The 16,939-nt window shown below is 48.5% G+C and overlaps 1 protein-coding gene across 1 annotated transcript in view; it reads right to left on the bottom strand.

Moving 5' to 3' along the window:
* Positions 1-1,048: 1,048 nt before the first annotated feature.
* The window catches only part of GFPT1 (glutamine--fructose-6-phosphate transaminase 1), a 28,270-nt gene continuing 12,379 nt past the window's right edge, over positions 1,049-16,939 (bottom strand). The window contains exons 9-19 of the mRNA XM_033081116.2: positions 15,045-15,150; positions 13,900-14,063; positions 12,008-12,103; positions 11,621-11,718; positions 10,420-10,540; positions 8,987-9,144; positions 7,177-7,291; positions 6,809-6,936; positions 5,924-6,091; positions 5,441-5,602; positions 1,049-4,858 (exon numbers count right to left, since the gene is read on the bottom strand). Of these exons, the coding sequence (XP_032937007.1) occupies positions 4,814-4,858; positions 5,441-5,602; positions 5,924-6,091; positions 6,809-6,936; positions 7,177-7,291; positions 8,987-9,144; positions 10,420-10,540; positions 11,621-11,718; positions 12,008-12,103; positions 13,900-14,063; positions 15,045-15,150 (1,361 nt within the window). The 3' untranslated portion in view covers positions 1,049-4,813. The remainder of the gene's footprint in view (positions 4,859-5,440; positions 5,603-5,923; positions 6,092-6,808; positions 6,937-7,176; positions 7,292-8,986; positions 9,145-10,419; positions 10,541-11,620; positions 11,719-12,007; positions 12,104-13,899; positions 14,064-15,044; positions 15,151-16,939) is intronic.

Consider the following 16,939-nt stretch of genomic DNA (forward strand, 5'->3'; position numbering starts at 1 on the left):
CAGGGGTGCTGCTCCCAAGGGCCTCCCCGTGTCTCCTGCTCCTCCCTGTGCACAGGGGTGTGGCTCTGTCACCTGCTGTGTTCTCACCCCACAGGCTGGCTGGAGCTCTGCCTTTCTGAGGAGGGCAATGAGCAATATTACTGCAATTGGCAATAGCTTTTACCTGTCCAGGACAAGGAACAGAACTCTTGCTGCTTTATACCATTCTGGAGCAGTCAGTGTAATGCCATTTATTCAAACCAAATGCTTGTGCCTGCCTGGAAGTCTCCCTTGGTTTCTGAGGTTTATTTATCAACTTGTACAAGACAAATTGTGCAAGGTTGAAGGGTTTCTGTGCAGAGTCCTGCTCCCACCTTTCCTTGTGCTCCCATGGCCACACTGCAAATTCCAAGCCCCAGAGAGGAGCCTGGGGACCTTTCAGCACTGGTTCTTGTACAGGGAAGGTCTTTGAGAGGAGAAGCCTGAGCTGCTGCCTTTGTGTAAGAAAATAAAGGCTGGAGTTTGATGCTGCTGCCCTGGAGAGGCGAAGAACCCTAAGGAAATGAATCCAGAGGAAGAGGGTGGAATCCCAGACAGCATTTTATCACTGTGGGATTCCCTCACAAAGCCAGCCAGGTGTGTTTTAGCCCTGAGCCCCCAGCACTGGTCTGACCCTTGTGGTCCCACACAGGGCTCCCTCCTTGGAAAAGAAGCTGAATTTCAGAAGTGTGGAATGTGGGTTACACTCACTGAGCACAGGTCATGTATGGGCTGTGCTGACTGCAGCTGTCTCTGTGGTGATTAAATAAGGTAATAAGAATTAAGGTGCAGAAACATCTCTGCCTCGGGGATTTTACAGGCTTTCTTGTAGAGAGGAAAAAAATCACAGTTAGGAAAGGGCAGGTGAAACATGAGAAATGAAATACAGGCTGAATCTCTGACCTGAAAACAGCCTTGCTGGTCAGGACAGGGGCAAGTTAAGCCCTGAGGTTTTCTGCTTTGTACATCCAGCCCTTAACTTCCACAGGGGTTACCTCTGTTCTCAATGGATTTAACTAAAGACCAGTAATTCCGTTTGTTTAATGTAGGGCACTTGATTTTATTCAAAGGGTGAGATACAAAAAAAGTAAGCAAAGAGACAAAAACCAAATTATAGAACACTACAGACAAAAGTAAGACATCTTCTGCATACAGCACACAACAGAAACACGGTACAGTCTGGTCCCCACAACCCAAGCCAGCTGGATATGTACAGCAGAGGCAGAGAATCTACAAGGGAGGAAACGTGGCTTTGCCACTCAAATGTCTATTTACAGAAATTGAATTGAAGGCAGAGTTTTCTTTCCTTTTTTTTTTTTTTGTTTTTTGTTTTTTCAACCCAAATACTTCTGTTTCTTCTTCTTCCTGTTTCTGGTGAGGAGGAGGGACTCCATGCTTTGAGGCAAGTTTGGTGCATTCAGGTAGGATCTAAAATTAGCCACAGCTAAACACTGACCTGCTACTTAAGCTACTTAATTTCAGTCCCTCCCTCCATCCAATACGGCCACCAAGCACCTGCCCATGGCATCAAGGACTCCTGGGGACAGCCAGGGAGGGCTAAGGCCCAGTTCTGCACTGGTGTGGGTTTGATTTGTGCCTTTAGAGGCTTCACTCTGCAGCTCAAGCAGCCCTCTGTGTCTGGGCTGGGCTTATGGCTCCAGACTGAGGGTTCCGTGTGGGGCCCATGAGCTCCATCCCACGTGGCTGGGAAAGGCTCTGGGTGGTGTTTTGGCTCTCTCAGCACAGGGGGTTGAGCCTGACCCAACACTGGGTGTCCAGGCAGCTTTTTGGACAGAAGGGTCTCCCCACTTCACACAGGAGATGGTCCTGCCCAGGGACAGCCCCCAGGCACTGATGGGCTCTTGGTAAGAACATGCACAGAGTGCTGGCTATGACAAATCCGGGAGAAAACTGCCCACAGCCCTACTGCAGCAAGCCAGGGGGGAGAAAAAACCTTTCTGGCTGCCGCATATTCCATGTGCAGCCTCATTTCCACGTGTGTGGAATCTCTCTGAGAACTGACAGCCAGAAACATGGGCTGAGCTGGGAGCTCTCTGGTCTTTGGTAATTCAACTCCCCAAGACCTCAGGGCTTCCCTCTGAGTCCCTACAGGTGAGGAACAGAGTTACTCACAACAAAATAAATTGTGACCAAAGTGGGCAGGAATAGGAGCTGCTATTCTAGATGGCAAAGGCTTTGATTTTTATTTTTATTTACCATTTACCTGTGGCTCAATTTTAGAGATAGGGCTACTGAATTTTTCAACACCTCAGTGAGGAAGGAGAGAATTTCACTGGCTCAGTAAGCAAAACATTCATTTGGGAGAGCAGAAGACTGACTGGCTGTTAATAAATACCACGAGACATCCTAAAAGTTTTCTAAGGAAAAGAGAAACATCATCTGTTCATCGAAATGCAACACGTGGATAAAATGAGGTAAGGAAAGCTAAAAAGAGTCCTTTGTACATTCTCACTTCACACTACATGGCAACAACAACAACAAGGAGATGCTTAACAAGTTCCCTGCCACTCTCAGCAGAGGAATTCTTCATACAGGTGTGCTCCAGAGCATCCTTTGGGACTGAGCCTACAGCACCCTCAGCCTCACTGCAGCAGCTCTGAGCCCTCAGTTTTGGCAGGTAGAGTTTGACACCCAGGCAGTTGCTGGCAGGAGGGGCTGGGCACTACCTGCTCCTCTGACCCATCAATGCCTCCAGCTACAAGGAACAAGGATTTGTCTGGCACAGCACAAAGCCAGAGAGCTCAGCATGACCCCTACAGCTCCACTGTCAGACTGGACATTTCTAACTCAGACTCCTGCTCTTTGGTCCTCTTGGTACACAACTCTGACCAACGTGTAACAGCCTGCACTACCAAACTTCTACTCAGGAGCAGCTTGTGTTCACAGGGGTGTGTGCCCCTGCCCACAGGCAGCTCTCTGTGCAAGGCAGGGTGAAAGCAATGCTGGCTGCAGGCGCAGAAAAAAAAAAAGGGCATCAAATCATTCCCTTGTGGGGCTGCCTCACATGAGATCCTGGTCTGAGAGCCAAGGGTGGGACACTGCACATCCTGTGCCAGGGGACCCAGGGGAGCCAGCCCTGCACAGGTTCTCTAAAGCAAGCTAGGAGGAGGAGGAAAAGGAGGAGGAGCTGTCCCCACCTGTGAGCATTGCACAGCCTTGTTTTTTTCCCCTAAGGACAATTCTCCTCCTCCAGTGAAGCAGGGAGGGCTATGGGTCATGTTTAGGTAGAGGCACAGCTGTCACAAGGCAGTGCCTCACACACAGCATTTGCTGAACTAAAATGCAGCATTTACTACTTTGTTCTTAAACAGACACTGGCAGCACAATGTGTTCATAAATTAATAGTCTGAATATGACAGATTAATAAACACATACACTGGCTTGGAGAACCTGTTTCCAGGCACGCAGCATTTCATTCTCATCATGAAACTGAGCCTTGAGCTGACACTGCATTGAAGTGGAAGAGTCCCTGTGGGTTCATACCAAGCAGAATTTCCATAGAGACTTTGGGAATACCTTGCTCAGGGCAGCCATGGACCAGCCTGAGTGACTGTGTCACCCTGTGCCAGGGCAGCTGGGGTTGGCAGGGCACTGGGCAGTCCCCAAGCACTGCATTGCCTAAAGCCATTTCTCAGGGGCAGTAAATGACCTGGAATATTCACCAGCACCATTTTATACCTTGTGGTATGGTTTTTGTAGTGCCTGTGTAAAGTTAATTCAAAACCCAGCAAGATGGGAGGAAATTCACCTTTTCACATTAGGAAATACCTAAGAATACTCTGAAAAAGTCAGGTTTGGAGCCCTGAACATACATTTTCTGTGTCATTTTTGATTCTCTTCAAGCCTGTTATAGAAATATTACCAAGGTATTTATTTCTGTTGTGTTTATGGAGCCTTTTTATCCCCCTCAGGTGTGCATGAAGCTGGGTCACCCAGGTGTGTGCACAGCTGGGTCACTCAAGTGTCTCCCACAGTGCCCCTCAGTTCAAGGGGAAAATCCTCAGCACAGGAAATCTTCCACTTGTTTTAAAAAGCCCCAAGCAGCAGCAGCAGGCAGCAGCTCTGAGCAAGCCCTGGGCTCTCCTCCTTGCCCTCACCCCACTGGCCAGGCAGAGCTCCCAGTCCCACAGGCTGGGTGCCACGGCCACCATGGCTATGAGATTGTCTTGTCTGTTTTTGGCATAGATAAAACCCTCCTGGAGCAGCTCTTGGCACATCCACCAGGTGCCCAGAGGAGGAGGCTGTGCCAACTCAGCTGAATTCCTTTTGCACCTGAGGCAGGAATTTACCCCAAAGGCTTTGCCTGCAGTTTCATTCACTGGTAAAATATCTGCACAAGCATGACCAGTAGCAGCTCTTGTTCCAGTTGTCTGTCCTGGTGTCCTGCTTCACTGCCTGAGAGCATGACAGGGCATGGATTAATTCCTTCGGAGGTTTCTCATCAGTGACTGGAATGAGCCACATTGGGTAAGAGACAATGACATTAGCTCAGAGTAAAGTGGAGTGCCCCTTACCTAGAAGACTCAGCAATCTTTAAGGAAAACCATTTAACATCTTTCATGGAAGTCTACTGATCAAAAAAACCCAGAGCTATTGACATAGCATGTGGAATCAATTGGACAATCACTAATGTAATGGAATTATGGTGATCTTATACACAAACAACGATTTACCAAAATAAGATTTACCTAGGGGGCTTTAAAATCAAGTTATTTTGGTACCAAAAAAAGTCTTTCATTTAATTCCCCTTTGCCCCTATGATTCAGATGATGTTTCACTCTACAGTTACGGACTTGGCCAGATTTCTTGGAAAATCAACCTGCAGAGAGGGAGGAGAAAGAACAGGCTTGTGAGTATTTACACACTTTGTTTGTGTATAACTTTGCAACGTGTGGAATGTCTATCCTGTGTTTCAACTGAAAACAATGCAACATATTCTCATGTTAATTTAGGCCAATCAGTGCAGAAAAAAGTCCACAACCTTAGTTGTGACAACTGCTCTGTCAGAACTAAGGAGCAAGCTCCTTAGTCCATGTGGTTGCAGTGCTCAGGTGGTAAGAGGTCACTGATAATAGGTGGAGGCCAGTGTCTGTATTAAGATCAAACAGCTAACACCACACTTTGCCAAACACCCTTCTGAGGACTGTCACCTTCCCTTTAGCTCCCTACAGCCCTCCAGAGCCTGGCTCTCCTACCAGACCACAAGCACACATCCCAGCTCAGCTGCACCACACTCAGCCACATGTCCTGGACCTCCTCCCAGTTCTGCACTGGCCACACCTGGCCGTGGCCTGGGCACTGCAGCAGCTCAAGCAGTGGCACAGAGAACCCCCCGAGCCTGGCAGCATCACCCAGCACACAGCAGCACACAGGAGAGAGGGGGGAGGAATGCTGTACTCACATCATAGCCCCTGAGTACGGCCAGGTGGAAGGCCAGCAGCTGGAGGGGGATCACACTCAGGATCCCCTGCAGACAGTCCACTGAGTGGGGAACTTTGATTGTTCTTTTGTTGTTCTTAATGGTCTCAATGTCCTCCTTGTCACAAATCACCACAGGCCGGCCCTGCAACAGAGGGAATGCTGAAGGAAAGATATGGAAGGTTCTTTCCTCGCTTCTGTGTAGAGTGCCAGTGGCAAAATTTAATACTTATTTTGGAACCAAATAGCTTCACATCCCCTGGGCAGCCCTGCAGGGTATTTAAGGGTTAAACAGATCATGCCAGGGTTCTGCAATTGCTGCAAAACCTGCTGTTGAAATGCCCACAGCATTTACTGAACTCACACACAGGCAGTGACACCAAAGTGGACGGTCTGTGTGTCTGTGAACTACTTTTCTATTAAAAGCATCACCTCTGGAGCTCTGCAGACCTTGCCAGGCCCTCACCTGCCGTGCAATGACCTGCTGGAGAGCGTTCTGGCACTTGGCATAGGTGTGGTCTCTCATGATGATCATGATCACAGGCATGAGCTTGTCCACCAGGGCCAGGGGGCCGTGCTTCAGCTCCCCAGCCAGGATCCCTTCTGAGTGCATGTAGGTGATCTCTTTAATTTTCTAGAAGGGGGAAAAGAATTAATGAAACTTGAGCAACCTTGTTATGTTTTTGTAACCATCTCCATGAATTCTTGGCACTTTGTAAAATTCAGTTCTGGCTCCTCTCAGATGCAGATCGGTCGGGCCAAAAGGCCAGATGCAAGCAGCGCCCTTGGGCTGGGCTGTTTGCAGCCACCAACACGGCCAGTTGTGCCACCAAACCACCAGAGCCCTTAGAACTGCAGCCACCACAGCCACCCTCCTGGCCTGACTGGGCAGGCAAAGGCAAAGAGGACACGTTTGCAGGGGGGACACAGCACTGAAAACAACAGCAATCTCCTCAAATGGAAAATACACCCTTCCAACCCACTGAAGGCTGTGACATGGGAATCCCCCAGCAGCAGCTTCAGCACTGTTGCAGTGACTTTCAGGTATTTGTAATCATGGCACAGTCTGGGTGGAAAGGGACTTGAAGTCCATCCAGTCCCAGTGGGCAGGGACACCTTCCACCATCCCAGGCTGCTCTAAGCCCTGTGCAGCCTGGCCTTGGGCACTTCCAGGGATCCAGGGACAGACAAAGCTTCTCTGGGCACCCTGTGCCAGGGCCTTGAATTTAACCCAGTGCTGGCCAACACACCAGAGCCATGGCTGCATTTACAGCTGCACCTGGAGCCAGATGTTGCTCAGGTCTGAATGCTGTGGCTGTGTCTGAGTCAGCTTTAAATGAAGAAATCTTACCAAGGCTCCCTCCAGACACGTGGCATAGTGGTAACCACGTCCCATGATGAGGACAGACTTCTGATGGTACAGCTCTGTGGCCAGCTTCTGGATTTCATCATCCATGCTCAGCACTTCTTTAATCAAGTCTAGAGGGAAGAGAAAAAACCCAGATTGAGTGTGCTCATGTGTGTACCTCACACTGCACCCCTCACTCACACTCCCAGCAGTGACCTGTAAAACCCTGGGCTCAGTTTTCCTGCTCCAGTTTGGTGGCCTGGAGACACATGAGAGAATGTGGCTACAAGGCATGGTGACAGCTCTCCTGACCTCCCCAGCCCCTCCCTGCAAATCCAGCCCTGCTGAGCTCCCCCAGCCCAGGGTCCCACCTGGCAGCCCCTTCAGCCCCCGCATGATCTCCTTGCGCCGCTCCTGCATGGAGATCCTGTCGTCACACATCATCAGGGCAAACATCACCAGGGACACGAACTGGCTGGTGTAGGCCTGCAGTGGGGCATGAGAGAAACATTACTGCTGCACCCAACAGGTGAAATCCTCAGCCCAGCTGTGCCCTTGCTCTCAACATGACACCAAGTGGCAGCTTTGATTCCAAGTGAGCAGCAAAAATTAACGTGAGCTCATGAGGGAAAATCTCACTCGGGCACATCTCAATGATCTCCTCATACTCCAGGAGATTCAGATACAACAACCAAGATTTCTTATTCTAAGCTTCCCTGGTTGACTGCTAAACCATATTTTATGGCCATGCCCTCCTTTACTGCAAGTGACTCCTGAGAGGACTGGGGAGGAGCAGGGCACTGCCTGGAGATGTTTGGTGGAAGTCCGTGACAACCAATCTCAACCAGCTGTGATGTTTTTGGACCACACTCAGAGAACACAAAAGTAGCTGTGATTTCCCACTTGCCTTCTTTAAGAACAGACTCTCCTGAACTCCTCCCCTTTGGGGGCAATCCCTGCATAGGCAGGTGACAGGAGGGCTCATACCAGGGCAGGTCTGGTCACAGGGACACTTGAGGGACACTGCAACAGCAGCTGCAGTTTGGCCTCTGAGGTCCTTGCAAGACAAATGTTATGAAAAGGGCTTGGGGCCAGCCTGGCACTGAAGTCATGCAGAGGTAAGATCAAGGTGTGGAGTATTTTTGTCCCTTCCTAAGCAATGACCAGACAAACTTCCATGTGGCTGCACTGGAGGAGATTGAAATGGCTCTGAAGGAACTGAGAAAAGCTGCAATGATGCTGCCTGGAGGAGTCTGCTGTGGAATGGGAGCTGTTCTGCTTCATGCAGCTGGAGACTGCAGAAGCCCATAGCACCCAGCAGCCACATTAACATGCCTGGGTTGTTCAGAATATTCTCAAAAGGAAGTTCTGGGCAACCTCAGGGCAGAAACTTTTCAAGTTTTTATTTCATATGTGCACAGCTTTGGTAACACCCCACATCATCAGAGAAAAAATGTCATTTATCTCCAAACTGTAACTGTTGGCCATGTGAAAACAACAGGGACAAACAGCTCGTTCAAGAGTTTCTTGTAAGAGACTCATGAATTTTCCATGATCAAATTCCCCAATGAACTATTAAACTCAAATGTGGTTTTTTGGCTGAATTTATGTAACAGATTGACATCATCTCGCCTCTAAATATAACTAAACCAAAGCAGATTTCACCATGCAGAAGCACTTCACCAAAATGAAAGGTAGCAAAGTAAGTTGTTTTATACTGTATCTCACACTGCCACAATAATCCTGTTACCTGGACACAAATAGTAGGTTTCTGTAAAAGACCATTCCCCCATTTGCTAAAAGTGTAGTTTTAATATCTTATTTTCTTTGGCGAAGCAGAGCCAGTGAGGGAGTTACAGACAAAGTTTCCATTATCTTGTCTATCCATTTTTCATCTCTGCCCTTAGTTTAAACTGAGCCTGCACCTCAAGACAATGGCAAAGAGCATTCTGGCCTTTTAGGGAATCATTCCTTCTGAGACCATTTGTTTACAATGTTTAATGAAGTATCCTTCAATTATTTCATTTTTCTAAGGGACCCCAAACAAAAGCCCTCTGCAAGCTCCAGGACAGAGAACACGCAGGGTGCTGCTGGTCTGTAGCTGTCACAGCCAGGCCTTCCAGGAGGGGTTCCAGATCAGGAACACCCCAAACAAGCAGGGAGGGGTTGGGCTGTGCCCACCTTGGTGCTGGCCACGCCGATCTCGGGGCCCGCGTTGATGTGCACGCCGCAGTCGGTCTCGCGGGAGATGGAGCTGCCCACGGTGTTGGTGATGCCCACGGTCAGGGCTCCCCTCTCCTTGCAGTACCGAAGGCACATCAGAGTGTCTGCTGTTTCCCCTGGAACACAGGGAAGCACAGGGAAGCACAGGGAGCACACACAGGGATGGATGCTCAGTGCCACTGCAGGTGGGAAATGCACAAAGGGGAGTTCAAGGGTTGTCCCTTTAACAAAATCAACTTCATTCATTTTCCTGCTTAGTAAAAATTCATCTGGGTAGGGAGGTGGGGGGGAAACACATTTCAGGGATGTCTTGAGCTGCTCATGGGCTGAGCTCCAGAGATGGGCTGTGAATGGAAGCTGCTGTGCCTTGCAGCTCGTGTCACCAGTTTGCTTTAGTCCTGAAAGGACACAGCTCTGAGCACTCCCAGATGAGGTCAGTGCCTTTCTCCTTAGTGCCCAGACCTGTCCTGCACAGTTCTCCACTCAAAGTCAGATGTGGAAGATGGGAATCTACTCTAAAAACAGATTTATGGGTGGGGGGAGCAAGTTATTTGAGCTCAGTGTTTACTTTGGGTTGATGAGCAAGCTCAGGTTCCAGGAAAATCTTTGTTAGTTTGCCACATCCAACACTTCAGGGAAAGATGCAACCCCTTGTGTGCCCTCAAGAATTTTCCCTGTTAGACTGGGACAGGACTGGCTCTAAGGGACACAAAAACCTCAGGGAGAACTTGACTCTTAGCCCCTCACAGAAAGAATATTCTGAGACACTTGGTGCTGAGAAGAAAAAAGTTGCTACAGAGAAGAAAAAAATTGCTCCCAAAAGGGTGTTTTAACCTGTGGGAAAAAAGTACTGACTGGTTTTATTGTCCCAGCTGAAGATCAGTCATAAAAACCTGAAATGCAACTAAGGGGGGAAAAAAGTAGTTTTGTATCGCAGTTGTCCTTGAAAATATGAAATACCTCATATGAATTATTTTATGCCTCAGTGTGCCTTTTATCTCCCACTCCATTACAAGTTAGTTGGATTTTTTGTTATTCATGTCAGAGAGTTTCATTTCTTCTGTGGCTCCAATCCACCATATGGTGGTGCTTTAACTAGAGAACTCAAACTGTTCCAGAGAACAGTGGAGCTGCCTTCCTCCTTAGCTCAGCAGCACTCTGCAGTCTGTTGATTGATGCAGAGCAAGGAAACAAAACTCCTGTTACACCTGTCAGCCCCAGGAGCCATGCAGCAGCTGCAGAGGGAGGGAGAGAACCCCCCTGGTGCTGCCTGTCCTGGAACCTGAGTGTGCTCCCTCACTCACATCACACACAGTCACCAACCTGGGCCCTGCTGCCTCCTTCCTCAATTTTGGGCAGCAGGGAGTGAGGGGTGGCAGGGGAACTTGTACCTGACTGGCTGAGGAAGAAGCAGACATCATCCCTGAACACAGGGGTGTTCCTGTCCAGGAAGTCACTGGCCAGCTCCACCATGACAGGTAACTCAGTCAGCTCTTCCAGCACCTGGCGGGTCTGGCACAAGGAGGGGCAGCAAGTCAGCCATTACATCATGGTTATAAAAACAGGGGTTTGCACAAAAAAAGCTTTCTAGCTGCCATACTGGAAAATATTACTGTTAAAACTCTGTGTGAAAATCAGTGCTGGATTACACTTTAATTACTCAGTATTGCCCACACTCAAGTCACCAACAAGCCCTGTGAGAAGCAACCTTACCTTCCTTGGCATTACCACCAGCCTGTGAGGCCAACTCCTCCCTCAAACAGAAACTTCTCTTCAGTAAGGCTCACTTATTATATAACATTCCATATAAATTATGCAGTGCTGGGTGTCCTGTGTGTGCATCAGACTGCAGCCTGAAAAACTCAAACTACCCCACCTGGCTCCTGGCAGCCTGTTTGCATTCTGCTCCTGCATCATCCCTCCCCTGCCAGCTGCCTTTCTTAACAGAGCAGCTTTTGTTTTTCAAAGCCTTCCACAGCCATGGAAGATGCAGGAACCACTTCCCCAAGTTCAGCTTCATCAGCTTTTATTTCCTCCTGCTGCTGCTGTGAACTGAGTCTGGTGTTTGCAGCTTTCACAAGGGTCCTCCTTCATTCACCTGTGTGCCCTTGCTTACTCTTAACCTCATTAAGGTTAAGGATCAATTCCCTAATCTGACATCAATTCTTAATCTGCTTGGCACACTCCATGCACTCTCAGGGAGACCTTAGAGTCTCTGCCAGTGCCTGAAGGGGCTCCAAGGGGGCTGAAGAGGGATTTGGGACAAGGGATGGAGTGGTAGGACAAAAGGGAATGGCTTTAAACTGAAAAGGAGTAGACTTGAATGAGATTATTAGGACAAAACTCTTCCCTGAGAGGATGGGCAGGCCCTGGCACAGGGTGCCCAGAGCAGCTGTGGCTGCCCCTGGATCCCTGGCAGTGTCCAAGGCCAGGTTGGACACAGGGGCTTGGAGCAGCGTGGGACAGTGAGAAGTGTCCCTGCCCACTGCCCATGGCAGGGGTGGCACTGATGGGCTTTAAGGTCCCTGCAGCCCACCCCACTCTCTGATTCTGGCACTGAGACCAGCCCAGGCTCCAGAGCCCAGCACTCACTGCCACTCCTGCGTGGTAACTCGTGCCACAGGCGATGAGGATCAAACGCCGACACCTTTGGATCTCCTTGATGTGATCCTTCAGCCCACCAAGGTTCACTGTGAGCAAGATCAGAGAGCAAGATCAGGGTGGCCAGGTAGGAGAAGTTCCCAAGATCACTGGTGCTAACAGCATGTTACCATCCCCATCACCCAACTGTGCCAAAAACCATCACAAAACGGGACCTTGCCACCAGCACGTGGAATTCTGGAGCTCTGACACACACTTCATCTCATACCAGCCAGGTTTCCATCTCCCACTCCATCACTCACTTCCTCCCCTGTAGCCACCCCAAATAACTGCTGGATACTGAGCTGCCAGGAGTGAGGGGGGCCCAAGCTCAATTACCAGTGTAGTCATCAAAGTTGACCCTTCCTCTCATTGTGTTAACAACAGATTCTGGCTGTTCAAATATTTCCTTCTGCATGAATGAGCTGAAGTTACCTATGAAAAAAGATAGAAAACAAATTAGAACACTTTACCTCCTGGTAACTTAAATTAGGAATTACCTCCTGGAAATTGCCATTTTTTCTGTCTGTGTAGGGAAAAGCTTGGACCAGACAAAGATTATTAAACTGACACTACTTTTTCTGCCAAAACATCCGCTCATTATGAGAGCTTGATTCAAGTTACTGGAAGGTGTCAGTGAAGGGCAGATCCAGACTGGCAAGTTTGTGAGGGATCAGTCCTGTAAAAATCAGATGGCTCCAAGCAGGAGGCAAAACCCTCAGCCCCACAATTCTCCTCAGTAAGGTGTCAATGACTACAGGGAAAGCTCCATTGTGCTGCAGACAGGTAAAAGAAAGGCCTTTTGAAATCACACCTTGCCCTGCTAGATTGCCAAAGCCAGCCTGTCACTTCTTGTAAGTGCAGCTTGCAAGTTCCCAGGCAAAGCAATCGTAGGAATGAGAGTTAACACAACAACCTATTCTGAGGGAGAAAAACAAGTAGTACCTGCATAAACATTAGATCTGTTCCATGAGAACCCACAAAGGAAAAATGTAAACACCTGAAGCTTAGCTCATACACACAAAATCACCTTCTGACCAATGAATGAGGGAGTAAGGAAACTACTAGCCAATTTTTGTTACACACGAGGTTTGTGAAAACTGTGTAAAATGAGTTATGGGAATAAAGAATGTATTAGGCAGATTGTGTAACCCTAGGCTTTTAGGGAATAAATGGAGCAGAAGTTTGAAGTTTTGGGGTGCATGCTTTGGGAGGGATTATCCCCGTGCACCTCAGCGCTGAATAAATGCACACCTACAGTAATTTCACCATTATAAGCTGCACCATTTTGACTAAAATTTTGGTCCGAACCCAAAGTGCAGCTTATAATCAGGTGCAGCTTATATATGGACAAAGAACAAAAAGTTGCTGTTTTAGTTTGGAGGACAGGTGTGTGCTGAGAAAGGCAGGAGATTCTCTTTGAAATGGAGAATGTAAACCCCCTCCCTCCAAATTATTATAATTTTGAAATCAAGGGGCTTTCAGGCAAAAATATGGGAATTAGGAATAACAGTTCTGTACTAGGGAAATTAAAATAGAAATACAATACTACAAAGAAACAAACTCCAAACCCTGACACAGTCAGAGTACAACCTGACACCCCGTCAGGCAGGGTGTTGGCAGCAGTCCCATTCCATGGTGGCTGCATCCTCCTGCAGTGACAGATGTGGCTCAGCTGGAGCAGTGCTCCTGTACAAGGTGCAGTTTCCCTCTGGAGTCCAGTGGTGATGTGGAGAAATCCCGTTTTCCTCTGGAGTCCAGTGGAGAAAGGGGCTCCCTTAGTGTCCCAAACCCTCTGTTTTTATCTTGGTAAGAAATGTTGGGCTCTTCCCCCTGGCTGGAGCAACTCCCAATGGGATGCAGTAATTTTATCAGTCCCACAGTGGGACTCAATGGCCATTAGCAGAAAATGACTGGCTGGAGGAAGGATGGGTTGTGAAAAGATAAAGAACAATGCCCTGCCTGGTTTCAATGGATGGCCCATTAGCAGAGTATCTCCCATGGAGATAAGGATCACTGTCCCCCATCTTCAACAACCTTTTATCACACTCTGCATTGTAACTTGCAGCTTATAATCAGGTGTGGCTTATGTATGGACAAAGAATGAAAAGTTGCTGCACCCGGAAGTGCGGCTTATACTCAGTGCGGCTTATAATCGTGAAATTACTGTACTTTCTAAATGTCATTTCTCACAAGTTACAGCATCTTTTCCACATATCACTCTCACCCACCCTTCATGATCTGCTGCAGCTCCATCTGCAGGGTCTGCACGGCCCGGCCCGGGTGGTCGCCGGCCGTGCGCTTGACGCGGTGGATGGACAGCCGCCCGTCCACCACGGCCGCCACGTCGTCGTCCTCCAGGAAGATCACGCGGTTGGTGTGCTCGATGACAGCACTGTGGGGACACAGGGGACATCACACCCTGCTCTGGGGAGCACAGCCCTTCCCACCACCCCATACCCAGCTCTGGAATCGAGAATTTCCTCCTCTTTTACAATCGGGCCATTCTTGTCAAGCACATCTGCCAGTGGAACTGGATTTTTTTACCTGGCTCATCACTGATTTCAGGGCCTGCTCTAGGGAGAAGCTCTAAACTGCTCAGACAAAGCAGCATGTGCAGCAATGGGATCTATCTGGAGCTATGAGGGCAGGAGGGCAGGGATTTGCCCTGGGCACAGGCCACTCAGACACAGGAACAGGTTCCTTCCCTGGTTTTTCCAGGGATAAGCCACTGTCCCTCCCTATCCCTCACTTTGCCCATCTGTAAAGCCAGGGACAGCTTTGTTCCCTGTTAAAGCACCCAAGATCTGCTCAGCAGCACTCTCTGAAGTGTCTCTGAAAAGCTCTAAAACCAGAATACATAGGGGTGTCCTGAGAGTCTCCACGATTCTCTGCTGCAAAGAGCTGCAGATGCCAACCATGGCCGTATTTTTACATTCCTGGAGCAAGCTCTCATTTCTCTTGAGCCACAGAACCCCAAAAGCTCTGCTAAGGCTGCTGGTCTGTCCTCACTGCTCTGGGATTACAATATAACCATCTCTGATGATGAATTGCATGTGTGCAGAGATCCCTGCACAATCAACACAATTCTCCTCATAATTAGCATCTGTTCTGCTAATTTAGGTCAGTACTCTCTCAGGTTCCCTAACACTGGGAAATCTTACCAACAGATGAGCCTGAAGAATGGTAACACTCTATTCCAAGGCCAGTGTTCATGATTTTAACATCAACTCTCTTTTGGTTAGTATTTGTGAAGTAATGGCCACGTGCACATAATTTACTTTATTCACAAAGAAACCAGAGCCTCCCCACCTCTTGTTCAAGAGGGCTTAACCACGATATTTCTACATACACCAGAGGTGCTGGAAAACCCTACCTGGCATCAGAAGCAAAGTAATATTCCACAGCTTTCTCCTCCACAGGGAAGAGGCAGGTGGTGCTGTCCACTCGAGACAGGTTGCAGCTCCCCTTCTTATCTTTCCCTAGGAGACACGAGGGTCAGGGGTGCCCAGGTGACACACTTGGGCACAGGTGACACCCAGCAGAGATCCCAAGGCACAGTACCAACATGAAGCACTATTTTTCTGTCTGCAGGTGGGCACACAGCAAGAATTTTATTGCTTTTTAAGAAGTCTGTAAGTGTATTACCAGTGCAGTTTGAAGTTTACAGGAAAGCATCAGGAAAAAACCCAAATTAAAGTTTTGTGTGGCTCCACTGGCAGAGAATTCAAGCAGCCACATTTCCCCACGTTTCCCTATTAAACCTGCCCTGCTGATCATTTTAAGTTTCTCCCATATTCCTCTCCAGTGACACTCTGAGCCCCCAGAAATGGAGCAGCATTGCTTTTTCTTCATTTGTTACTCTCAGCACTGGGGAAATGCTTTCACAGCTGACACCTGTGTGCCCACCCTGCTCCCCAGCAGGTGGAACCCAAACCTATTTCTGTCTGGCTGAGCTCACTGGTCACACACAGCCCAGGAAACCCAGGATTAAGAACTCGGCCTTGTTCCTGCACTACAAAACACAAACACCTCCTCCTGATCAGAAAAGCAGACTCTGCTGCTGCCAGGGAGGTATCCAGGGGTGCTAGAGGACACAGGACTGAGAGTCAGCTTTGGGAAAATCTGTCCTAGAAGTTCAGCATTTCACCAAGGATCCTGTCTGGAGTACCCTGGCAGATTCCCAATACTGTCTCATCCTCCTCCAAACTGCTTCTTAGTGGTGCAGCTCATCAAGGATGCAGATGAAGCACCCAACACCTACTGCTCAGCACCAGCCTCCAGCAATATTATTTGCCAATCATTGTGCAGGGTATGGGGAGAGTGGGGGTGGATTAATCAGCTTATCTCCCAAAATGGGACTATTGCTGAAGAACAGTAACACTGAAGTTACTCCATTCTATATTTATTCCATAATCCTCATGTTGTTTCACCTACTAGACACTGATCTGATTCAGTGATGCAAGTAGAGCTCGTGGTGTTCTGACTTCCACTTCTGCAGAAGGAAAAATACTGCTTTCATGTTGCTACTCAGTGAAAAAAATCACCCAGCCAGTGATTTGGAGCCTTCCAGCTCAGTTATCAAGTCAGTCAATGAGGAAAACAATGCCTTTGTGGTGGAGTTGAGACAGGACAGACTGATTTGGTGTTGAGAAGGGACAGAGCAGAGCTGTTAGTGGCCACTCCCCGACAGAAGCACTCAGACCTGATCAGAACATGCAAATTTGGTTTCTCAAAATAGAGTATTTCCCAGCATTGGCTTTATTATGTTGCATTGCTTTCCTGCATTACAGATTCTGCAGATCATTGCAGATTCTACAGATTCAACCAGATCCTCCCCCTCACAGAAAAGGGCTCTTCTGCTTCAGATGTGAGCTTGGTTCATCTCATCATATGATGCCTTGGCTTTTGAAGCATTTCAAGTGAGTAACAGATGGTTCCCCTGATAAACGAACAGGGGAAGGAAGTCCCAGCCCCAGGCCAACCTCAGAGGCTGCAGCTCAGACTCACACCATGGTTAGGGGGAGGACACAGCTCTGACAACCCCAACTCCAGAAGGAATTTTGGGCAGTGCTTGCATTGGGATTAGCAGCAGCCTCCTGCTTTAGGGGTTTCTTTTTAAGGTAATTGTTATTTTTAAGGAAACACTGTTTCCTCGGTACAACCTGCACAGTCATCAGTTTCTGCACATATGCTGAGCATTATGTCCCAATATTTGAAATGGGATGGGTGGATTTTCCTGTGTTGCTCATGGTGTTTCTGATCAAGAAG

The sequence above is a fragment of the Catharus ustulatus genome, chromosome 27 (genome assembly GCF_009819885.2).
Source record: "Catharus ustulatus isolate bCatUst1 chromosome 27, bCatUst1.pri.v2, whole genome shotgun sequence".
NCBI lineage: Eukaryota > Metazoa > Chordata > Aves > Passeriformes > Turdidae > Catharus > Catharus ustulatus.